Here is a 26,825-nt window from a genome sequence, read left to right on the forward strand (position 1 = left end):
GATGTCACTTCATCCATACAGCCACATAGGTCTGCCTGGCTCTAAAGTCCATGTCCTTAATCTCTAATCCTTTCAGGGATCACCATCCTATATAATAAAAGCATAATAGGCAAATCGACCAAATGGCGGAACAACTGGTAGGTTGGCTGTGGGGGGCGCAGTGGGGCTGGTGAGCAGGCACACCAGACCAGCCAAGGCACGTGCCAGCGGGCAGAGGGATGGGATGGGATGGGGGGTGGGGCAGTGGAGGGGTGATGGGGGGGTCAGGGCTGGCTGCTCGCCTTCCCCTGATCGACCACCTGGTTGCCTTTTGCACCACTAGAGATGCTATTATTATCATCTCTATTCTATTATTACTATGAAGATCTCTGTTTTATTGACAAAGAAACTGAGACTCAGACAGATGAAGTATTTTTTCCAAGACCACAGAGCTGAAAAGTGATAGAGCCAAGACTCTGACTCCAGAGGCAGTTCTAATGAAATAGGATGCTCATTTATTTTAAAAAAAAAAAAAATATTAGCAATTAGCACAATGTCAGGCATTGTGCCTAATGGAATATTTTCAAAGATATTTTTGAACCAAGAGGACTTCCTGATAGGAAGTCAAGCATCACCAGCAAGGCCTAGGGCAGTTTTCTGCTTCGCCCATTCCTTCATTTCCATCTCGGGACTGACTCCAAAAATACAGTCTTGATCCTAACTTTCCAAGCAACTTGATTCCTTCTCAGAGTCCTCCCCTACATTTCCGCCAGCCCTTGCTGCCTGTCCTGGGGGGTGGGGTCCTCTGCCTGGGCTCTGCTTCCTGTGGTGGGTACAAAGGAGGCACAGAGCCCGCCTTAGGCCTTAACTTGGAGAAAGCCACAGCTAACTTTAGCAGTCTCCTTAGCTGACCTCATTTTAGCCAACATTTGCCTCTTGAGAATTGAGCTAAGGTCGCCATAGCTGATTTGTCAATCCAAATGTTTAGTCTTTATAGTCACTCAGATATAATGCTCATCTTCTCACAGTTGTTTTTTTTTTTAAAAAAAAAAGACCAATAAAACCAAAAGAAACATTGAGCGAAGCTACCAGGTAGACAGAAAAAACAACAACTGCCAATAAATAAATAAATAAATAAATAAATAAAAAAACAAAACACACAGAACAAAGCAAAACAAAATAAAACAAAAAACTACTGAAATAAAATTGAGAGCCTGCTATTTTAAGTCTCCTATGGAACAAGACAAGGAATAAATAAGAAATAAATAAATGGTGGTGGTCTGGAAAATTAACTCAGATGTATTTAGCACTGAGGAAGTAGGGTACTGAGAGTCAATATGGCATTTCAAAGGTATTTCCTTTTACGATCCTGGCATTTAACTTATATGTACTTCAAATACCCTAAAATTCTACCATACAGATATATTTTTCTATGAGAACATAATGCAACATATCAGCTTTAGGAAATAAATTTAAGATTCCTTCAACTGAAAATTCTCTGGTGGGCCAAACTCACTTAAGACTTTTTTAATCAAAATTTTAACCCTAAATTTCAAGGTAGAGATGGGATAGGGAATAATGATTACTGATATTTATAGTGTCTGAATGAGAAGGTAGTCTGGGTACTTAGTAAGAAAAACATGAATTTAAGGTGAAGGATAGCTCAGCAGTTAAAAACTCAGATTCTGAAATTTGATAGACTTGAGCTCAAAAAGTGGCATGGCCACTCCTTATATGATTGTCAGCAACTTACTTAAGGCATCTGTGCCTCAAGTTTATTCATCAGCAAAATAGGGATAGTGATAGTAATTGTGTTCCTTACCATGATATTATGAGGATTAAGTGGGGTAAAGCTTGGCTGTGGACCTGGTTCATAGTAAGTAAGCAACAAAGTCATCTGGCACTATCATCTATATCTATGTTAAGATAGTTCTAAGTCTGAGTGAAGCTTTATAATTGCCCTTCGGGTGTTTTTTTTTTGTTTGTTTGTTTTGTTTTTGCGGCGGGGGCGGGGGCAGTATACAGTCAGCTCAGAGCTGATACGTGTTAATCAAAGAAATAATACTATTAAACTTGCCTACCAGGGAACCACTTACCCCAAAAGAATAACCATACGGCAGGAAGATCAATCTTTATTAATTCCCCCAGCCATTCTGGAAGGACTCACCTGAAAGATGTTTACTACATAGGAAGTCAATACCCACCTTAGCCCAGGGTCAGTAGAAATGCTTACCTGACACTGCCCCCATTTCAGGGTGCTCAACAATAACCCTCTTTCAGTGTGCCCCTCCCGATGGGAATAGGTCTCCAAGGCCAAGAACAACCTGGAGCCCATGACCCTCTCCCTCTTTCAGGCACTTGGACCTGGAATCCCATGCCCTGCGCAATGTGCCCTCTACCGTATTCTGGACAGTAACACCCCAGAAGTCTCTGCTCAAAGGTCCCCAAGCCTGACTTTTAAGCCTTTATGGGCTTCCTTCTTAGATCGTTCCCCCTGAGGGGACACAGGATGCTGTTGCTGTGTATACCCCTCCACCCCTAAGAGTGGCCAAAAAGCAGCTGCTTTCAAGGCTGGGCAGGTTGATGACGATTGTACTAGGAGGCTGCAGTGTCCCCCTGCTTCTATATTGAGGACGTGAGCAGAAGGTTAGGTAAGTGCAGAGGGGCAGGCACAGCCAGCGGGCCCAACTCTGTCACTCAGGAGTTGAGAATTCTCAATTCAAACTCAAGTTGTCAGGCTTTCATGAAACTTATTCAAAGGTAGGAGAATTGTAGAGGTGTTCTCTCTTTTCCGTGTCCAGCACGGAAAAGGAACAGGTCCGGTTCCTGAGTGGAGGAGCTGGGGATTAAGAAATAAAAGAAAGAAAGAGACCAAATAGAAAGATAGAAATAAAGCTGGGAGCCAGGTGGGACTCCATCCTCTCTGATGGAGAGGCAGGGACCCCGGAGCCCACGCAGCACATTTATTTTATACCCCCAAATACCAGGAAGTATCACCAAAACTTAGGATCAAAGGAGCTTATTTGCATTCTTGAGTAGGCCCTAGTATTCCTGGTGCTTGCCTGGATTTACATATCAAAGCCCACTCCCTGGGCACCTGGACAAAGGTAAAAAGTCAGTACTGATAACGCCCCCCACCTTCTTGGGGAGACGCAGCTCTGCCAGTAGCCTCGGGCTCAGCTGACAACAATTTAAAGAAATGCCCATGTGCCTTCCCAGGCAGCCCTCTACAAGAATTGCCTGGCTGGTGTGGCTCGTGAGTTGAGCATCGACCCATGAACCAAGAGATCACCAGTTTGATTTCCGGTGAGGGCACATGTCCGGATTGTGGGCTTGATCCCCAGTAGGGGCGTGCAGGAGGCAGCTGATAGATGTTTCTCTCTCATTGATGTTTCTCTCTCATTGATGTTTCTATTTCTTTATCCCTCTCCCTTCTTCTCTCTCTCAAATCAATAAAAACATATTTAAAAGAATAAAAGGTAGAGGGATAAAACATATTAAATAATTTATTCACTTGATATATAACTTTATTTAATTATGTAGTATTTTGGAGAAATGTGCTCCTGTCCTGGGCCCAGCAAATGTTAGGGGCAGAATTAAATGACTTAGTTGCTTGCTAAAATGTGTTCTTTGTAATAATAGTAAAAAGAAAATTTTGAACTTGAGAGGTTAGTTTCTCCTAATTGCACTTAGCACTTGAATTTTAATACTTAACTAGGGGCCCAGTGCACAAAATCCGTGCACTGGGGGGGGGGGGGTCCCTCAGCCCAGCCTGCCCCCTCTCACATATTGAGAGACCTCAGGGGATGTCCTACTGACAGCTCCTTTGTGGGAGGTGACCAGGCTGATCAGGGGAAGGCGCCAGCCCCATCACCCCACTGCTGCAGCCACCAAGGTGTTTTCATCAATACGGACTCCAGTCCCTTCACCATGAAAAAATGAAAACTTTCTTTAGGCATTTTCAAGATGTGTCTTTCATAGAATATGACATTTCTTTCTTTCTTTTTTTTTCATCCTCACCTAAGGATATGTTTCCATTGACTTTTAGAGAATGTGGAAGAGAAAGGGAAAGACAGACAGAAACATCAAAGTGAGAGGAACACTTTGATAGGTTGCCTCCTGCATGAGCCGTGACCTGGGCCCTGGCCAGGGAGGAGCCTGCAACCTAGGTACATGCCCTTGATCAGAATCGAACCCGGACCCTGCAGTCGGCAGGCCTAGGCATTATCCCCTGAGCCAAACCGGCTAGGGCAGGATATGACATTTCTTAGCCCTCCAGCAGCGGACCTTTGTTTATTTCTCCAGGAGTGTGGTGGAAAAACCCTAGATCACCTTTTTGGATTCTTATTACCCAAGTTACTAAGAATATTACCAGTGGCATACAGGGAGCTTAGCCAATGAGCGGTCAGAAAAGGTGTTTCCTCTGTAGTTCACACCGATCGCTGATAGCCTCCGATTGCCGGCTCCACCCCTGCCAAGGCCTAAAGCCTCTGGCTCAGGCTTGGGGCCTGGGCAGGGGCCCCCCAGCTCCCTCCGATCGCAGGCTCAGCCCCTGCCCGGGCCCCAAGCCTCTGGCCAAGGCTTTAGGCCTGGGCAGGGGCCCCCTGCTCTGATCGCAGGCTTGGCCCTGCCCAGGAGCCCCCTGGCTCAGGCCCTTTCCAGGTTGCTCAGGACCCACGTGAGGCCTACCTTGGAGTGACCTGGGTGCCGAGAAAGTTCCCGGGACCCAGGCCTCTGGGTGTCTACGTATGCAAATTAACCTCCATCTTTGTTGGGTCAATTTGCATACTCACTCTGATTGGCTGTGGGCATAGGGGAGGTATGGTCAATTTACATGTTTGTCTATTATTAGGTATGATAGGTGTATATATGGGCACCAATTGCCTGGAAATAACCATGTGGATACAGGGATAATCGTTTTCCAAGAGTCCACTGTGAAAAGAAATATTTTCACTGATATAATTGTAAGAGTCAAAATCCCATGACCTCTCCTTCCGTGGCTGCCTCCTTTATTCCCTTCCCCTACAAACTTTCTAGTTCAAAATATAAGCCCTTTGGGAGTTGTGTCATCTGATTTCGAGAGAAAATTTGGAATATAAATATCTCCCAAGAATCAGCTGAGTACTGATTGGATGCAGGGTCACTTTTCACAGCTTGCCAGCCCCCCATAAACACACAAGTTCATATTTATGCTGTATTGACTCCACTGGGACTAAAAAAAAAAAGTTACATCAAACACCAGTAGAAGCATTTTTCCAAGGTCAACGGTGATAACATTTATACGTATACTCCTTATTATTCTTTCCTATGTAGTGCATTGTAAGAATTCCCAAGGAAAATGCACCAATGATTCTTTTATGTTGTTAATTTCTTAAATACACAGTCTTCAATTTTTTAAGAGCACTTCAGTGTAAAGAATTATGCTCACTCTGCCATCTAAAACTAGGATATTGGATGAAGGGCAATAAAGCTTTTGGATGTCTTAAAAGCAAAATTCATTATAGTATTTGATGTCACATTTTATCAAGCTACTTGCACAAATTTATTCCAAAAATAAAATAAGGGCAGACTATAGTCTCACGAGTTTTACATGTAACATAATCTTATTTAAGTATTCAGGTATATTCACATCTTAGATAAATGTAGAGGAAAATTATTAATGGTAATTCTCTAAACCCAGGATTACTATTTCATATTACTCTGTAGTTTTTGTTCCTGCCCTAGCTGACATGGTCTAATGAAATTTGAAGAGTTTCTTGTGCTCAGAGGAATGAAGACAGAGTGTACAAGGCAGGTACCAGGGAAAAGGAAAACAAATAAGGAAGAATAAACAGGTGGAGGAGAAATGCACCACTAGGTGTACTGGTTTATTTTTTAATTTAAATTTAGGTTTTATCCACTTGTCTTTCAACTTTCTTCCTGCCAAACTGGAATGATTGTCTTATTCTGCTACACTTTATTTATGCCTTCATTAGGAATTTCTTACCATTCTCAATATGTGAGCATAAAAGAGTTATTATTTAACAAATACTGAGGTCCTTGGCTAAAGGCATGGAGATAGTAGATACTATTTTTAAAATTCCTGTACCTTTAATTCAAAAGGCTATAAAAATGTTTAATATATTTTCCATGCCAAATATATGTTTCCCCATAATTTGCTTCAAAAACTGTAAAGGGACTGTTCAAGGGCACATTAAGTGAAAGGCAATGAAGAGATGATTGCCAACAGTGAACTACTCCCAGCATGCTGCTGCTTATCAATCAAATAGCACAGCACTCTAAACACTAAAGCTTCTTCTACCATCTCCGTCCTCACTCCACTCCCCAAAGCTAAGTACTTGTAATAGTTCAGTGCACACATATTTTCAGGCATTTCCTAGTCATTTAGTCGGTATGTGTTGGTCTCACAATCTATGCCATGCACTGTTGTAGCCGCTGGTGATGCAGCAATGCGCAAAAACAGAACAACTCCCTGTTCTCAAGGGTTTTATAGTCAGTGGACGAAACGTAAAGTGAATAAACAAGCTAATAAGCATATGGCATGACATCAAATAGTGGTAAGTGCTATGGATAAAAAGGAATAAAGGTGTTTACTACTTGAGTAGGGGGTTCAGGGAAGACTTCTCTACCTGAAAGCAGTGAGGAAATGATCCCCACAAAAATTCTGTAAGAGATTCTAAGCAGAGGGAGCAGCAAGTGCAAAGCCCTGATGCAGAAACAAACTTGGCAGGTTTGCATGCAGCAAGGAGGTCAGCATTGCTTGGGCAAAATGACTAACAGGGAACTGGTTAGGAGATGAAGGAGGAGACAGAGCTTGTGATGAGCTATGTAGGATTTCATGGATCAGGCATTACCATGGTCTAATTTATACTTTAAAAGAGTTATACTGGCTGCAGAGGAAAGAAGAAACTGAAAGGGGTCAGGACAAGAACTGAGAGACCTACTGCAGTGCGCCATGCAAGAGATGAAGATGGCTTGGCCACTCTCTTGCTCATTTATTGCTGGTGGAAATGCAAAATGGTACAGCCACTTTGGGAGACACTTTGGAAGTTTCTTAAAAAACTAAACACCATAAGTTCCAACCATTGTGCTCCTTGGTATTTTCTCAAATGCACTGAAAACACTGCACACAAATGTTTATAACAGCTTTATTCATAATTGCCAAAACTTGAAAGCAACCGAGATGTCCTTTAATAGTTGAATGTATAAACAAAATATAGTACATCTATACAATAGAATATTATCCTATATAATAAAAGGCTAATATGCAAATCAACCAAATGGCGGAACGACCAGTCGCTATGACATAAACTGACCACCAGGGGGCAGATGCTCAACACAGAAGCTGCTCCCCTGGTGGTCAGTGCCGCTCCCACAGGGGGAGTGTTGCTCAGCCAGAAGCCAGGCTCACAGCTGGCAAGCACAGTGGCAGTGGCTGCAGCCTCTCCCGCCTCCTCGGCAGCACTAAGGATGTTGGACTGCTGGTTTAGGCCCACTCCCCACAAGTGAACAAATTTCATGCACCGGGCCTCTAGTTTAGCAATAAAAAGAAATGAGCTATTAAGCCATGAAAAGACAGTATGATTTTTAGATCCATAACAGTTAAAAACACATTTTAGTCTCTTGCAAATGATATTTTTATCATTTAAAACCAGAATTAGAATTGATAAGCTTTATTAAATGAATATGAATGTAATACAAAGCTGTGCCTTTATCTCCTATCTGATTTATAACCCATGCTGGCAGTTACCACATAGGGTTCATGAAGGTTGAAAATACTCTTTCTTCGTCTAGATAGGTAGGTAGATAGATAGATCCTTAGTCTTTATTTTATATAAAATAGGTATAATATTAACCTAAGGGCTCTGAAGAGAAGGAGTAAGATTTATTTTAAAGGATTAGCTCATGTGACTGTGGGGGGCTGGCAAAGTGGAAATCTGCAGGGCAGGCTGACACTGGCTGGACATTCTGGCAGGAGTAATGTTGCAATATTGAGTCAGTAAGCATTCTGGAGCCAGAATTTCTTCCTCTTTGGGGGACCTCCATCTTATCTCTTAAATCTTAAGGCCTTCATGTGATTGAATAAGGCCCACTCACATTATGGAGGGTCAGCTGCTTTACTCAAAGTCTATGATTTAAATATTAATCACATCTAAACTATACCTCACAGCAACATTTAGACTGCCATTTGACCAAACAACTGGGGGCTATAACCTAGACATGTTAATATGTAAACTGGCCATCACAGAGCTATTTGTTGCTTTTTCAAGATTTGCCATTCTAGTTATAAAATAGCATATCCCATCTTTTTTCTCTTTGCACACAGTCTTCCTTTATCCCTAGATCCACTAATTAATCCCCATCACTCTTTCCCCCTGAGATTATAGGCTCTTCCCTTCTCAGTGCATGACATCATGCCTCATGACTAAGGATTGCTGGACCCCTAGCACCACATCCCTATGTGAACTCTCACTTCCATATGCTGATTGTTGTCATGTTTGCCCATCTGGCTAGGACAATTTATGAGTTTAGGACACGTAGCCATAAAGTAATCAATGTCAAAGGAGTAATTGACAACCTTAATATGTGTCTGTCGCTCAATAGTTGATAAAACAAGGCAGCAATAGAATTCCTGGAGCATGGTGACATCACAGTATTACAGTACAATGGTCCTCATTCCACATGCTCTGCTCTGTGGTTTTTTGTGATCACTGCATAAGAAATGGCATAAGCCCTGAAATTTTCAAGCCATGCTGTGTACTATCTTGCTTCAAGTGGCTAAGGAATCTAATTTAAAATGGGCAGAAGGAGAAAAAAAATATGTTCCTTTGAGTTACAATGTCAGTGTATTAAGGCTAAATCAAAATCATCCACACCTGAGGCCCGAAAGAAAATTAAAAATGACATACAGTAAGTATTAACCAGTATTGACTTCCAACTATGTAAATCTTCTTCTTTTCATATGTATACATGCAGTGTTGTAACTCCAACACTTAAATTGGGTATATTTTTCATATGTTATTTCATAAATGCTTTCATGATTAATACCATGAGAAATAAATATTGGTAAATGACGGTCCTCTGAGAGTTTTTAGAACATGGCAACACATCGAAAAGGTGACATTATCTTTTGAGCTTCTTTTGGTAGTGGTGGATGGGCTTCCTTCTCTTTTGGCCTTGCCTTGGTCCCTGTCCTCTCGAGATGGTGTGTGACTTGTTCTGGATAATTTTGTGCACGCTGTCATTTCTGGCTACCTTCCTTCCACCGACTCATAATCTTTAGGCCTCACTCTGTGCAAAGAGATTTACCAAAGCAAATAGAACCCAAAGGTCAAATCTAACATGTGCCCCAAATAGCTCTGGGTTATTAAATTGGTGCACTGACAAGGCAGTAACCGAATCAAGTGACAGGCAGAGCTGGCCGTCTTCTTCCTGGAGGCAAAGCCCGGTTGCTCTGCAAAGCTGGCTTTATCTTTCGTGCGGAGCCTTTCACACTTTCTTGCTGGTTTAGACATTTAGGAAGTTCTGGGTCACTGCCACTGGCCAGCCTTAAGGACAGTTGCATGAGTTTAGGACATATGGCCAGAAAGTCATCAACGGTATCAGTCTGGTCAACATTGTGCCTCTGGAGAGGGCAACACTTTCAGTCCTGTTCATCTCCTCCCTCACTCAGGGGACATTCTCAGCCAGCAGTTCCAAAACCCTCGGAGCTCCACCCTCAACAAGCATTTGCTCACAACTGGAGGAGTTTCTCTTCCACTTACACTGGTTCTGTCACCTAAAATGAGTTTTTAAATAATTTGTTTTTATTTTTCTTTTCACTTTTAAAATCTGTGATGTTGATATCAGAATTAATATGTTTTAGAGTACTTACTATTTTCCTAAAATTTAAAGATACCTAAGCAAATGAAATAGTACACGTAAATGACGTTTGTAAACTCAAAGGCCTTATTGAAATAGTATGTGCCATCTGGACTGTATGTATTACATATAAGATGACTTTGATGGCTTCTACCCCTCTTTTTTTTCCCATTCCAGTTCCTTCCTTTACTAGTAGACACCTGTTTAAGGCCTTTCTTTCCAATCTCATCTTAGTTTTACTCACCATTAGAATATTAATATTAACAATTGATATCTCCAGACTGGTGTCATTGCTCTTAAATGATCAGGAATGTGCAAATGCTCAAGTCCATTAGTCTTACCTTAAGAAGATTACTAATTTGAGAAATTCAGAGCTTTCCAAATATTAACCCAATCATTTTTCTTTTTTTAGGTAGTTCATATTAAGGAATGATCCGAAAGTGATTTGTGTATTTAAGTCTTATTGCAATGCTTATTTTATTGTTATTGTCTTAAACGTTCCTAAAGTTTTTATCTGTATACATTTTTGTAGGAGACTGCTGGATACTGACGATGAGCTCAGTGACATTCAGTCAGACTCAGTCCCACTGGAAGTCCGGGACTGGTTGGCTTCTACCTTTACACGAAAAATGGGGATGATGAAAAAGAAATCCGAGGAAAAGCCAAAATTTCGGAGCATTGTGCATGCTGTTCAAGCTGGAATTTTTGTGGAAAGGTATGTGAAATTTCTGGTATCTCAAGACAAAATTTGAAAGGCAGAAGCTATACCTACACTTTCAAAGTTATGGGAGCCTATATATTACTTACTGAGGAAAACCACAATCATAGGTATACCTACAATGAACAGATTTAGGACTTGTGATGAATTTGCCTAGAACAAAAATTTCCTATCCTGGATTATTCTTTTTATTTATTTTAAATTGACATAAAGACTAAAGGCAAAGGCTTTGGCTTTTGAATGAACTTTTGTGAATAACTGTTTAAAAACAATTATAACACATTCATATGCCACACAACTAATTTTACCTGAATAAATTGTAACACCTCATACAATAAATTCTACACTACATACCAAAACCAAGCAGGTCTCTCTCTGCACTAAAGAGAAAAGACCATTCGGTTCTGTCCACCTTGGAAGAATTGTGTGTGTGTGTGGTTTTTTTTTAAACATTTCTGTCACTGAAGCAAGAAATACTTGATGGCTCCTAGAAGCACTGAATCAAATCACCAGTTCTTCATGGAATACATGTTAATATGACCCAATGTTACATTCTTTTAGCCCCTAAAAACACAATTTACTTTTCTGTCTGGGAAACAAGATGTTTCAACACTAAAACTACGAAAAGACTTGAAATAAACATGTTACAACTAAGCATGTCGGAAACTAGTTATTCTTTAGAATAAAAAACAATTACATTGTTTTAATTTCTATATGAAAAGATTATTTTAACAGTTTTGAGACAAAACTGAGGAACAGAGAAATTTGTCAATGTACTTAAAATTAAATTTAAGGGAAATCATATCATTTTAAATCTGACATCTCTAGCCATTACCTCTAATGAACAGTATAAGCTTTAATTTTCTTCTGTTAAGGGAAGAATGGGAAATAGACTTGGGCTTCTAAAACATGAAAATGAGAATGCATTGTAAAGAATATTCAACGTGTCACCTGAAACTAATACAAAATAATACTGAATATAAACTGTAATTGAAAAATATTTTTTTAAAAAGGAAAGTATTCAATGTGACTTAAAAAATATAACCACGCACATAAAGTTTCTAGGATCTTGGCTTGTGGCTGTGTTACCCAAAATAAAAAGCACTCAGTGACTGCTCCAATTATTTTGAATATTTATTAATCATATCTAATTAGCTTTGATAAAAGAATCATCATAATAAGCAATTTGATTAGTCTGGTGGGGTGACACCCCGCCCCCTACACACACACCCTTTGTACCTAAACTGGTCCCAACCCTGCTTGGTGGGTCCAGAATCTGAAACAGGGCGACAGGAGAGAAAGAATTTCTATAACAATATTCCTCGTTTTAAAACAGCTTAGGCAAGTGTGTGATAGTTATTGATCTTTTTCATAACATCAAATTAAAAATAAATAGTAGTTCAGAAAGTCAGTGAGAGAATCACAGAGATTGTTTTGATTTACTGAAGCAATGCGTATTTTGTCTTTTTAAAGAAAATGTTATAGAACTTGGCAAACTGCAAAGAAATACAAACTGTGAACATAAATCAAATACATTTCCATTTCCATTCAGTAGAAGACTAAGAAGAATTCTATAAAATATATTGACATGCTAAATTTTTTGTGCTGCTCAAAATATTTAATTTAATAGCCTTTGGAAATATCAAAATGTACTTAAGATCACTAAATTAGTAAGCAGTCTTGAAGAAAGCAATGTGCTACAAACATTTGGAAATAAAATCTTTGAATTCCCATTAGTAAATGCATAAAAATAGGGGGATATGCTTATCTTGAGTTTACAGAAATAATCATCTTTGATCTTGAAAGTTAGAAAGTCTTCTTGAGCCTTCTCTCAAGCCATCTTCCCCAAAATTCATTATCTCCCAAGTCCTGGCAATTCACTTACCCACACTACCCTGAGTCTGCTCACTTTCTCATCTCCACTCCCGCATCTCCCACGTGAGTCTTTGTTACCTGCCATCAGGGAAGAAGTATGGCAACAGCTTCTGAACTGGGCTTCCCTCTTCCTCACTTGCCTTCTTCGAATAAGTCATCTTACTGTGCTGTTTTAAAATATAAACTAGTTCCTGTCCCTCTTAAGCTTAATATTACCTGTTGGTTTTCCCTTTCACTTGGTATTAGATAATTTTTGTATGATGGCTTTGCAGGATTAGCAACCCCCACCCCCATCCTTTTTTACCTGCTTGACTGAATATCTATACCAGGCTGGTTTCAACTTCATGAACATCCCTAAACTCCTTTCTTCTTTGAGGCCCTTAATCCTGACATTTCCTCTTTCAGAAGTGATTTCCCCACCCTTCTTACCATTTTATCCGGCCCTTTTATCTTTCCAGACCACTCTGTATATTGTTCATTACTTTCTCTACCCCAACCAGTGGTTTACCTCATAGCACTTACCGCTGTAATTACATCTTGTTTCTTATTCATTTTTCCTCTCCACCACTGACTAAATCTCATTAAAGTAGCAACTGTATTTTTCTTATTCGCCATTAAAAAATCTGGTGCCTAGCACAGTGTCTGGCATAAATAGTTGTGTTTTAAATTTTGAATTATGTTTTGTAACTATAGTCAAAACTTTCAAAAAGAATCCACTGTATTTCCAGCTGGACTTTTGTCGCTTGTAAGAGCCCAGGAAATTCATTATTCTTTTTCAGCAACTTGCAATATATAAACTACTTACTCAAGTGTGAGGCAACTGCATTAATCTCTCCCACGCTCATTCTGATTCCAGGATGAGTTATCTCAATTTCCTATTTCTAATTTTTTATCTCAACATTTTATTTTCAATTATAGGGTTAGGAAATGATAATGGGAAATTTTCTCTATCAATTTGGAGGGAGAATCTTCATTTTTGTCTTCCTTTACATTCCATATAGTAAGGATATATACTGATATTTATTTCTTAACCTGTTGTAAGTCTAAGAAACTTAATAGCACCAGAGTTCCCACTGAGCCCAGGGAGCCCTACAGAACGTTAAGCATTGGAATCAAGGGTATTTGCTGCAGAGTAATGAGAATAATAATGTGAATAATAATGATAACTTTCTTATATCGAGTACTTATTATATTGTGCTAGGCATTTGTAGTATGTACTCTTCACAGAAATCTTACAGTTATTCTCATTTTACAGATGAGTGACATAAGATAGTTTCCCAAAGGCACACAGCTAGTGAGTGGCTAACAAGCTACTCAAGGCATGTGTTTTCTTCGCTACAGCATCATGCTGCCTTTTATGCCATCAGGTCAAACTGTTTTCATTTTACTTAATTTGTAAATCTTCTTATTCCTATTGATTTTTATATTGGCCTTTTTGTCCTGGTCTATCACCCTTCCATTTCTCCTGTACTTTAGCTTTTTTTCTTTTTTAGTAATAATGACTAGAAATACTATTTGTTTCCTTAGGGGAAAAAACCCTAATAAATATCATTATTGACCATAATTATTTTCTGGCTCTTTTGTAGTGTAGTTAGTAGTTTCCTTGCCCTGCAAGATTTGAATTAATTATCTCTGCTTAATGGAGCAATTAGTATAGGTATTTTTATTTATAAACTATTCTGAAATCTTCGAACAGAATAGAGTATATAGATAATATTTTTATTATAACTGATCACCTACATTCAAAAATTACTTAAAGTCATTTTAATAAACATAACTGGAAAATAAAGTAACATCTCTGTCATAAAATGGAGGGTGCTTTATTAAGAAAGACTAGGGTAGATGTAAATATAAACAATATTTTAATTCTGATATTCAAGAAGTCAAGATTTAAAAGGAAAACATGATAAATTATTTGGCTTTTATGATCTTTTAAAAAAGATAGCTTTTACATAGAAAATGGGTAATATGTCTTAAGGATTTTTGATATAGTATAAATTAAATAAAAAGATTGATATTTTGCATAGTGGTTTTATAGAAGATGCAGAATATTTTTCAAATTACTTTTTCTTATATTGAACCCTAATATAAATTAATAATATAATTATTAAATTATGGTTTTGTCTAATTTGGTTTTTGATGGACATCTTGGTTGCCCAATGAAAGATGGAAAATCCAACAAATTACTGATTAATAAAAATATTTTTATCATTTATACTATTATAAAATTAGAAATAACTTTGTTCTTTCTGGGTAATTTTTCTTAAATAATATTAAATGACAATTTGAACAACCTTAAACAATTTTTGTCAATATTGTTTCCCCCGATATTCTAAACTTAAAAAAAAGAAAACTGCAAATTTTTATGATACTACACATTCCATTCTATAATTTCCATTTTGTAGAAAAAAAATCTATGAGCTATTTTAATGACATTCAACCTCCACACTGAAATATTTGGTACAAAATGGACATAAAACAAGAATATTCTGCTGTCAGTGATATGGTGACGTGCTAGAAAGTGTTGTTGTTGCATATCCCAAAGACAGTCCCTTTTAATAAGATGAAGTTAAGGCAAAGGTATCTTTACCTGGAAGCTAAAATCAATAGGACTTCAAATTGTGGTTGTAAGTAAACAAAATAGTATTAGCATCTGTCACATTGTAGAGCTTAATAAAGGGTGACTATAGTTATTTCATTGTTGTCACAAAGGCAGCCTGTAACTAATGACAAAAGGTGAACTAGTTAAAAGTAATCTTTCCCCTTATATTTATATTGAGTAAATGATATATATGTGTGTATACATACTTATTTTTCTTTTTTAGGATGTACAGAAAGTCCTATCACATGGTTGGTTTGGCATATCCAGAAGCTGTGATAGTAACATTAAAGGTGAAATAATTTCAATTATTTTAGTTTTCCAAATAGTTATGTTTTTAAATCTTCTTAAAATTGTCAGAGGAAATGAAAATAGGTCTTTGTTGCAGCTTACGTATTGGTATGTAAAAAATATTTTAATCATTTTACAAAATGTGTTCCAAATTACGACTCATTTTAGACTTAATTGAGGATTGATTTTCACTAACAAACTATATCAGTGCATATGCATCTGTGAGCACACGTGTGATTTTTTTCCTATGCTTTATTGACATGGATCTTGAATTCAATTTTTTTAAAAAATATATTTTATTGATTTTTCACAGAGAGGAAGGAAGAGGGATAGAGAGTTAGAAACATCAATGAGAGTGAAAACATTGATCAGCTGCCTCCTGCACACCTCCTACTGGGGATGTGCCCACAACCAAGTTACGTGCCCTTGACCGGAATCGAACCTGGGACCTTTCAGTCCACAGGCCAACGCTCTATCCACTGAGCCAAACCGGTTTTGGCTCTTGAATTCAATTTTGCACCAGGACTTGTCAGAATATACATATTTGGTTTTGTATATGTTATAGAAAAGTTGAATGCATTATAAAAAGATGTTTCAGTTAAAAAACTTATATGGAATAAAGTTGTCCAGAATTTTAGTTCTGAAAAAAATTATAAAAAGTAAGAAAATTAAGAAAGAAAACAACAAAAAAATCTGTCTTTCTTGTCTCTTCTTTTCCTATGGCTGCCCTAGTCTGAGACCCAATTGCAGTATTAAAATACGTAATGTGTTAGAAATACAAATGTGTCAAAACTCTGAAGTGGAAAGGTTTTGGCTCATTTACTTGTCTCCAGTGTGTGTGTGTGTGTGTGTGTGTGTGTGTGTGTATGCTGTTCCTAGCCATTATTTCTACAGAAGTGTTTGAAAGCTCATAATTCAACATTCCTTACTTTTTTCGATCACTTAATTTGGGTGGAAGAATTTCAACTTTGTCTTCTGTAAGTCTTAAGGTGGTTTTCCTGTACTAACCAAGAAGTTAAAAGATGTATTAAACTACTTTACTAGCTTAAATTTATATTGCTTTTTTTTGTCCTTTGATTTCCTTTTATGTATCCCCTTGCATTTGTTTTTTTCTTTGCTACATATTAGATTTTAATCTTATTAATTTAAAAAGATAGCTTGTTTTTCTTAGATGCTTTTTTATTTTTATGTTTATAAATCTGATATAGCAATTATTGTATAGCTGAAATGTCACATTATAGGATATTAATTACCCAGCTTTTGAGAGATTTTTATTTCCTCAACTATGGGAAAGTATATTATTTATTTTAAGAACCTTTGCTTAGAAACCAACTAACAAAATATTTAAGTACTGGAGGCCCAGTGCACAAAATTCATGCACAGGGGGGTGTCCCTCAGCCCAGCCTGCACCCTCTCCAATCTGGGACCCCGGTGGGATCCAGCCTAAACGGGCAGTCGGACATCCCTCTCAATCCAGGACTGCTGGCTCCCAACCACTCACCTATCTGCCTGCCTGATTGCCCCTAACTGCTTCTGCCCGCCAGTGTGATCACCCCCTAACCACTCCCTTGCCAGCCTGATTGATGCCTAACTGCTCCCCTGCCAGCCCAATTGCCCCTAACTGCCCTCCCCTGCAGGCCTGGTCACCCCTAACTGTCCTCCCCTGCAGGCCTGGGTCCCCCCCCAACTGCCCTTCCCTGCAGGCCTGGTCGCTCCCAACCTCCCTCCCCTGCAGGCCTGGTCACCCCTAACTGTCCTCCCTTGCAGGCTTGGTCTCCCCCAACTGCCCTCCCCTGCTGGCCCGGTCACCCCTAACTGCCCTCCCTTGCCAGCCTGGTTGCCCCTAACTGTCCTCCTCTACAGGCCTGATCGCCCCCAACTGCCCTCCCTTGCCAGCCTGGTCGCCCCCAACTGCCCTCCTCTGCTGGCCCGGTCACCCCTAACTGCCCTCCCTTGCTGGCCTGATTGCCCACGACTGCCCTCCCCTGCTGCCCATCTTGTGGCGGCCATCTTGTGTCCACATGGGAGCAGCCATCTTTGACCACATGGGGGTGGCCATCTTGTGTGTTGGAGTGACAGTCAATTTGCATATTACTCTTTTATTAGATAGGATGAGAGAATGTAAATGTTTTTCTAAAATATACTGTAGAAAAAAACAGGTTGAGGGAAGAACTAATAAAGAATATTTTTACTTAAATAATTATTATTTCCTAAGATACCTCCTTATTTGTTCTCAATCTGACAAGTAAAAGCCAAGCATCTGCATTAGTTTACAAAGGTAATCATCATTGTTGATGAAAATCCCCAAGAAATGGAGAACTAACCTTTTACCCAGTGGGAAACCCCTAATGGGAACTGTAAACAGCAGCCTTGTAACAGTCTGAACTAATTCTTCTGTGTTGGCTTTGGAATTTGATAAAAGATTTGTTGGCCTCCTTTGAGCTTTACTGATGGTAAAATGCCTTCTAATAAAACTTTTAGAGACTTGCAACTGACAAACAGATAAAGCAAGTGTTTAGGGATCAAATTAGGGCCAAATGCAATGAATTTAACAAAGGTACACAAGCAGTTCAGTAAGTATTTCATTGGGTGTTTCCAAGTGATTCAAAAGACCATTTGAAGTTATTGCTATTTTTCAAAAGAAATAAGTTTAAAAGGGACTGTTTGAATGCTTTTTATCAGATGTTTTAGATTAGTTTCAGCATGTGACATGCAGCCTACAGTTGGCCTCCATAAAATGTGTTAGGTGAGTGAAGCTCTAAACATCGCCTGCTCAAATTCAAAACTGATGCATAGATTTAAGGTTGTCCGCTTACTTACTAATATTAAAGCTGCAGTGTATGTAATTAGGCCTTCTTGGCTAATAGTTTCTGATAATCATTAGAACTGACTTTGCTGCATTTCTTTAGGTTTCTTAATTTCAGTGATTTAAAGTGTGAGCTTCATTGCTGAAGCTCAAACTTTACATTGAAACTTCCCTAAGGATGTATGGGACTGATATCACCGGCTACAAGGCCATTTCAGGTTTTTGCCCTGGAATTACCTTAAGCAAAACCATGCAGCAGCAAGAGGCGCTTTCCTAGAATACCTCTTTCCCAGAAGCCTGACCTCTTCCTTCCTGAGGGAATTGCCTGAAATGCCAAAATTACCATCCTCCTCCTCAATCAAAAGACCCACTTCCTTTATCTTCCCATCTTTCCCTGGAGGAAAGTAGTAAGGTAGTATATACTTGCATTTGAAAAGAAGATATAAAAATATCAAAGATTTAAACCAAATTACTAAATTCTATGGTGGAATTTCAAGCAATGTAGCAGGTAGGTGGGTGGGAAAGAGAAATTTGGGCTGTCTTCCCTTTACCCGTCAATTAACATCACCTGCATTAACCTGAAAGATGAGGCCCACTCTGGGGAAATTATTTTGGGCATAAATTTGGAGCAAGATTTAGGAGCAGAGAAGTATTAAAGTGTTATCAGGCTTATTGCACCTTTTGATTACCTTATCCTTGGGGTTAAGGAGACAGTCTTACCCCGACATTAAGCTTTATGGCTTCACTTTTGTGAACCATAGACACTAAGTGGTCCTTTCATATCAGACACTGGTAAAATATAGTCTAATGTGCTGATTTGAAATCTGGCTGGCTGGATGTATATGCCTGATCTTTCCTATAATTTTTCATAGAAAGAAACAAAACTGTATGAATTTGCCACCTGACGTATTTACTCCTTTTTTCTACAGGAAGTTGATAAATGGTCTTTCGATGTATTTGCCTTAAATGAAGCAAGTGGAGAACATAGCCTGAAGTTTATGATTTATGAACTGTTTACCAGATATGATCTTATCAACCGTTTCAAGGTGAGAAACATGGAATAAAAGGGAAATGCTCTTAGAATTAGTTATTTGAATAACAATGAAAATGCAGAATGTTGAGTCATTTAACCAATGCACTTGACAGTGTTTCTAGTTGACAGGTCACAGCTGGGGGAGGAGTTCATCACCTGAGATAGCCATCCTCCTCTACTCACTGACATAACTATATATCCACTTGAATATCATGAATACATTATAATCTCATTCTAATGACATACCAACATCCTCCAGAATTACTCACAGGCAGCCATGTAGAGATTGAAAGCTATGTTTTAAAGAAATATGATCTTCTGTGTTCCTGAGACACAGAAAGAACCTTTATTGTCAACCTTTCCTCAACTAAAACGAAAGGGCTTCTAATTTAGTACTTCATTTAGAGCCATTTAAACAACAGGTTTGATCCAGATTTCTGAGCATTCTGCAACTGTATCTTTCATCATTACTTATGGAATCATGCCATTTTTAGAGCTGGAAGGTACTGGGAGGACAGTTATTTTAATGTCTTGTTTTGCCATCGATGGGGTGCTCTTGTGTACCCAACTGGTACTGGGGGAAGTGGAGTTCTTGGGGTGCCATGGGAAAAAGGAATTTTCTGAGGCCCCTATGGGAGGTTGAGGTATTGTGGAAAGCTTTATTGATGATATAAAATTAAGGGGGTTCCCTTCCAAGATCCCATCTCCCTCTGTCTCGCCATGGAAAAAGTCCAATCTTGGCTTCAATGGAGCTGGGATTAAAGCCACTGCCCAGAGGCTCCACTCCATATGAAAGCACAGTCCAGTTTAGCATCTGGATAGCTTAGCTTGTGTTCTCAGCTGCAGTCCATTGTGTGTGGGGTCCACATGGCCAATGCAGCTGTTGAAGGCCACATGGCGGGTGAGTGCAGGTCAAGGAGCAAGAGAGTGCAAGGGAGCAGGAACAAAGCAAGAGAGAGAGAATTCTTTTTCTGGGAATTATAACTAGGAGTTTAACCAATTAACCCTTCAAGATTTCACACACTTGCAGTAGCTCTAGCTAATTATCTTTTTCCCAGGTTAGACTGACAGGCAAGTGCCTCTCCTCTGGCAACCCAACTTTACCGCTCATGCCCTATCTCCCCAAGGAGGGGAAGGGAGGGGTATTAATCCCCTTGGAGGGACAATGCTCTGATTCCGTGCGGTGTGAAGCTGTAGCTTCCTGGTGATGCTGCCCAGATAACCATGTTTATAATATCTGGCCCTCCCCTTTGCTCTTTTTCTATTACTAATGTTAATAAACTAGCTAATTATGTTGAGACAGTATTATAGCTGGAAAAACTAGACTTCACCAATTCTAATAGGTGAATTCTGCCCTTTTAAGAACTAGCCTTCTGACTTGACTCTGGAAAATATAAACCTTTAAAGACAACAGTATGGGTAAGACTGCTATTTCACCTACCTTAGTTAAATACTTGGGGGTTACAATCCTTCTCAGGATTGAAAGCCAACAGGTTGATGGAGTGGTTTTTCAGAATAGTCTACATTTGATCTTCAAGAATCTAACTCACTAATGTGTCCTCTCCCTAAAATTGTTGTGTTCATGTTGATTTAGAGCTGCTCTTTTGGTAAAATATAATCATAATTATTACTTTCCACAGATTCCTGTTTCTTGCCTAATTGCCTTTGCAGAAGCTTTAGAAGTTGGTTACAGCAAGTACAAAAATCCTTATCACAATCTGATCCACGCAGCTGATGTCACTCAAACTGTGCATTGCATAATGCTTCATACAGGTATCATGGTAAGACCGGCTTTCTAACTGAAGTTTGTTGGTTTAATGAATAATCCATAACATAACATTTTTCAAAAAGTATTTTAACTTAGTGAAAAAAAGACACCCAGAGGCAAATGAAAATATACTGTGAGTTTTCCAAAATTTGGACTATTGAACACTTTTATTTGTAAATTCATTTCTCAAAGTAATAAAAAAATGATCTAAAGAAAAAGTCTTTGGAATAAAAGTTAGTTACAGTGCTCTTCCCTTATGTCATCCTGTTCTTCTAAACTGCCTCAGCAGCCTTTTCTCTTTTACATACATTGCTAATCACAATCAAATCCTAATGAGTATTTGGGAAATGATTCACGTGAATTTTTCCAAATTCTCCTTCCTCTTCTTTGCATCTGAATGAATCAATGGATAAGTAAATAAATGACTCAGCAATGCAAAATTTGGGACAACAAGGAATAGATGATAGGAACCAGGAGATTGCCTGGAGTTTCTATAATGTCTCAGAGTTTAGGCTGACTCCTAGGTGAAAAGAGAGAAGCAGCTCTTCTGAAGGTTCCAAATTGAGGTGGGTTCAAAGGGGTGTAGGGCCATGTGAAATCCCCAAATCTTAGTACCTTCTTTTTAAAAAAAAAAAAAAATTCTTTATTGATTAAGGTATTACATATGTGTCCTTATTCCCCCATTACCTCCCACCTCCTATTCATGCCCCCCCCCCTGTTGTCTGTGTCCATTGATTAGGCTTATATGCATGCATATAAGTCCTTTGGTTGATCTCTCCCCCTTACCTCTACTGTCCCCTACCTTCCCTGAGGTTTGACGTTCTGATTGATGTTTCTCTTTCTCTGGATCTATTTTTGTTCATCAGTTTATGTTGTTCATTATATTCCACAAATGAGTGAGATCATGTGATATTTATCTTTCTCTGCCTGGCTTATTTCACTTAGCATAATGCTCTCCATCTCCATCCATGTTGTTGCAAATGGTAAGAACTCCTTTTTTACCACAGCATAGTATTCCATTGTGTAGATGTACCACAGTTTTTTAATCCACTCATCTGCTCATGGGCACTTAGGCTGTTTCAAAATCTTACTATGGTGAATTGTGCTGCTATGAACATAGGGGTGCATATATCCTTTCTGATTCCTATTTCTAGTTTGTTGGGATATATTCCTAGAAGTGGGATCACTGGGTCAAATTGGAGTTCCATTTTTAGTTTTTTGAGGAAACTCCATACTGTTCTCCACAGTGGCTGCACCATTCTGCATTCCCACCAGCAGTGCACGAGGGTCCCTTTTTATCCGCATCCTCGCCAGCACTTGTCATTTGTTGACTTGTTGATAATAGCCATTCTGACAGGTATGAGATGGTACCGCATTGTTGTTTTGATTTGCATCTCTCTGATGATTACTGACTTTGAGCAGGTTTTCATAAGTCTCTTTGCCTTCCTTCTGTCTTCTTTCGAAAAGTGTCTATTTAGATCAGTTGCCCATTTTTTGATTGGGTTGTTTATCTTCGTTTTGTTAAGCTGCATGAGTTCCCTGTAAACGTTGGAGATTAAACCCTTATCGTTGATATCATTGACAAATATGTCAATGCATCATGCAGTGGGCTTTCTTGTTGTTTTATTGATGTTTTCCTTTGCTGTGAAAAAGCTTTTTATTTTGATGTAGTCCCATTTGTTTATTTTCTCTTTAGTTTCCAATGCCCTAGGAGCAATATCAGTGAAGAAATTGCTTTGGCATATGTCAGAGATTTTCCTGCCTGTGGATTCCTCTAGTATTTTTATGGTTTCCTGTCGTATGTTTAAGTACTTGATCCATTTTGAGTTTATTTTTGTGTATGGTGTAAGTTGGTGGTCTAGTTTCATTTTTTTTGCATGTATCTGTCCAATTTTCCCAACACCATTTATTGAAGAGACTGTCTTGATTCAATTGTATGTTCATGCCTCCTTTGTCAAATATTAATTGAGCATGGTGATTTGGGTCGATTTCTGGGTTCTCTATTCTATTCCATTGATCTATATGTCTGTTCTTGTGACAATACCAGGCAGTTTTGAGAGCAGTGGCTTTGTAATACCCCTTGATATCCGGTATTGAGATCCCACCTACTTTGTTCTTCTTTCTCAGGATTGCTGTAGCTATTCGGGGTCTTTTTTTATTCCAGTTGAATTTTTTGAAAGTTCGTTCTAGGTCTGTGAAATATGCTGTTGGTATTTTAATGGGAAGTGCATTGAATTTATAGATTGCTTTGGGTAGCATGGACATTTTAATGATGTTGATTCTACCAATCCATGAACATGGTATGTTCTTCCATCTGTTGATGTCTTCCTCTATCTCTTTTTTCAGTGTTCTGTAGTTTTCTGCATATAGGTCTTTTACCTCCTTAGTTAAGTTTATTCCTAGGTATCTTCATTTTTTTGGTGCGATGGTAAATGGGATTGCTTTTTTAGTCTCTCTTTCTGTAAGTTCATTATTGGTGTATAAAAGTGCCATAGATTTCTTGGCATTAATTTTATATCCTGCTACATTGCTGAATTCATTTATTAAGTCTAATAATCTTTTGATGGAGTATTTAGGGTTTTCTATGTACAGTATCATGTCATCTGCAAATAAGGACAGTTTTACTTCTTCTTTTCCAATTTGGATGCCTTTTATTTCTTCTTCTTGTCTGATTGCAATGGCTAGTACTTCCAGCACTATGTTGAACAGGAGTGGTGAGAGTGGGCATCCCTGTCTTGTTCCTGTTCTTAGGGGAAATGGTTTTAGTTTTTGCCCATTGAGTATGATGTTGGCTGTGGGTTTGTCATATATGGCTTTTATTATGTTGAGGTATGATCCTTCTATTCCCACCTTGTTGAGAGTTTTTATCAAGAAAGGGTGTTGGATTTTGTCAAATGCTTTTTCTGCATCAATTGATATGACTATGTGATTTTTATCTCTCAATTTGTTTATGTGATGTATCACGTTTATTGATTTGCAAATATTGTACCATCCTTGCATCCCCATGATAAATCCTACTTGGTCATTGTGTATGATCTTTCTGATGTATTGCTGGATCCGATTTGCTAGAATTTTGTTGAGGATTTTGGCATCTATGTTCATGAGGGATATTGGTCTGTAATTCTTTTTCATTGTGTTGTCTTTATCTGGTTTTGGTATTAGGGTGATGCTGGCTTCATAGAAGGAGCTTGGAAGTGTTCCTTCCTCTTGAATTTTTTGGAATAGTCTGAGGAGGATAGGTTTTAGTTCTTCCTTGAATGTTTGGTAGAACTCTCCTGTGAAGCCATCTGGCCCCGGGCTTTTGTTTTCTGGAAGCTTTTTGATGACTGCTTCAATTTCTTCCATAGTTATCAGCCTATTGAGATTTTTAGTATCTTCCTAAGTTTTGGAAGGTTGTATTTTTCTAGGAATGTGTCCATTTCCTCCAGGTTGTCTAGTTTGTTAGAATAGAGTTGTTCATAGTATTTTTTAATAATCCTTTGTATTTCTGTGGGTCTGTTGTTATTTATCCTCTTTCATTTCTGATTTTGTTTATTTGGGTCCTCTCTCTTTGCTTCTTGGTGAGCCTGGCTAGGGGTTCATCAATCTTGTTTATCCTTTCAAAGAACCAGCTCTTGGTTTCATTGATCTTTTGTACTGTTTTTTTTTGGTCTCTATGTCATTCATTTCTGCTCTGATCTTTATTATTTCCTTCCTTCTGCTCACTGTGGGCTTTTCTTGTTGCTCTCTTTCTAATTCTTTGAGTTGTTGAGTTAGATGATTTATTACCATTTTTTCTTGTTTTTTGAGGTAGGCCTGTAGCGCTATAAACTTCCCTCTCAGGACTGCTTTCATTGTGTCCCATAGTATTTGCATTGTTGTGTTTTTATTGTCATTAGTCTCCAGGATGTTTTTAATTTCTTCTTTGATCTCATTGATAACCCAATCATTGTTTAATAGCATGCTATTCAGCTTCCAAGTGTTTGAATTTTTGGGAATGTTTTTATTGTAGTTTATTTCTAATATTATGCCATTGTGGTCTGAGAAAGTGCTTGATATGATTTCAATCTTTTTGAATTTGGGGAGACTTTGTTTGTGACCCAATATGTGGTCTATTTTTGAAAATGTCCCATGTGCACTTGAGAAGAACATATATTCCGTTGCTTTGGGGTGAAATGCTCTGAAGATGTCAATTAGGTCCATCTGTTCTAGTGAGTCATCTAGAATTGCTGTTTCTTTGCTGATTTTTTTTTGTCTAGAGGATTTATCCAGTGATGTCAGTGGTGTATTAAAGTCCCCTACTATGATTGTATTGTTGTCGATCTCTCCCTTGATATCTTCCAGGAGTTTTTTTATGTATTTGGGTGCTCCTGCATTGGGTGCATATATGTTTATCAGGGTTACATCCTCTTGTTGTATTGATCCCTTTATTATTATGAAGTGGCCTTCCTTATCTCTTGTTATGGCCTTTACTTTGAGGTCTATTTTGTCAGAAATAAGTACTGCTGCCCCAGCTTTTTTTTCATTTCCATTTGCCTGAAAGATGCTTTTCCATCCCTTTACTTTCAGTCTATATGAGTCCCTTTTTCTGAGGTGGGTCTCTTATAGACAGCATATATATGGGTCATGTTTTTTTATCCATTCAGCCACTCGATGTCTTTTGATTGGAGCATTTAGTCTGTTTACGTTTAAAGTTATTATTGAAAGGAACTTATTTGTAGCCATTTTTATTTTTTGTGTCTGTGTTCCTTCTTACCTTTTTATTTCTTCTTTTTATAGCATTCCCTTTAGCATTTCTTGCATTGCTGGCTTGGTAGTGATAAACACCCTTAGTATTTTTTTTTTTTTTTTTATCTGTGAAGCTCCTTATTTCCCCTTCAATTTTGAATGATAACCTTGCTGGATAGAGTATTCTTGGATTCAGTCCCTTGGTTTGCATCACTTTGTAAATTTCCTTCCATTGTTTTCTGGCCTGATGTGTTTCTGTTGAGAAATCATGTGATAATCTAATGGGAACTCCCTTGTATGTAACTTTCTGTCTCTCTCTTGCAGCCTTTAAGATTCTCTCTTTGTCCTGAATATTTGCCATCGTAATTATGATGTGTCTTGGTGTGGATCTTTTTGGGGTCATTCGTTTGGGACTCTCTGTGCTTGTGTGACTTTTTTCTTTGCCACATCAGGGAAGTTTTCTGACATTATTTCTTCTAACCCTTGTTCCTCTTCCTGTTGTTCTGGCACCCCTATTATTCATATGTTGCTTTGTTTCATGTTGTCCCATAGCTTCCTTAGGCTCTCCTCCTGTCTTTTAATTTTTTTTCTCCAGTTGCAATTCAGTTTGGCTGTGTTTTGCTTCCCTGTCTTCTAGTTCACTAATTCGGTCCTCCACTTCTCCTAGTCTCCTGTTGGAACTTTCCATGGTGTTTTTCATTGCAGCTATATCACTCTTCATTTCTTCTTGATTCTTACATAAGTTGTTGATTTTTTCATCCATTTCTTCTTGATTCTTACATAAGGTGTTGATTTTTTCTTCCATCTGGTTTATGAACTCTATGACCCTTATTCTGAATTCTTTTTCTGACATATTGCATGCCTTTCATTTAGCTGCTTTTCTGGCGTTTCCTCCTTTTCTTTCATTTGAGGGTATCTTTGTCTACCCATTTTTGGTCTCACCGACTGATCTAGATGTCAAGCTGTGCAGGGGCTGCTCTTTGTGTGGCAGTGGCTTCTCTGGCTGCGGTTGCTCCTCGGGCAGTTACGGTAGCAGCTGCTTCTCAGTTGGCAGCGTCTCCTCTGGTGGGTGCTGTTCGCAGCAGTGGTGCCTCCTCTGGCTCGTGGGGGAGGCTGCTCATATAGCTGCTGTTCTTTGGATGGGTGTGGGCTGATTATGGGGTTGCTGCTCCTCAGATGGGGACAGGT

General features: G+C 38.7%; 1 protein-coding gene across 3 annotated transcripts in view; it reads left to right on the forward strand.

The window, feature by feature from the left end:
- Positions 1-26,825, forward strand: part of PDE1A (phosphodiesterase 1A) — a 368,837-nt gene that overhangs the window by 285,637 nt on the left and 56,375 nt on the right. For all 3 annotated transcript variants that reach the window (XM_080668895.1, XM_080668896.1, XM_080668897.1), the window contains 4 exons: positions 10,373-10,555; positions 15,259-15,325; positions 19,059-19,175; positions 20,803-20,943. In XM_080668895.1, the coding sequence (XP_080525021.1) occupies positions 10,373-10,555; positions 15,259-15,325; positions 19,059-19,175; positions 20,803-20,943 (508 nt within the window). The remainder of the gene's footprint in view (positions 1-10,372; positions 10,556-15,258; positions 15,326-19,058; positions 19,176-20,802; positions 20,944-26,825) is intronic.

This window comes from Plecotus auritus (assembly GCF_963455305.1).
Source record: "Plecotus auritus genome assembly, chromosome: 5".
Lineage (NCBI taxonomy): Eukaryota > Metazoa > Chordata > Mammalia > Chiroptera > Vespertilionidae > Plecotus > Plecotus auritus.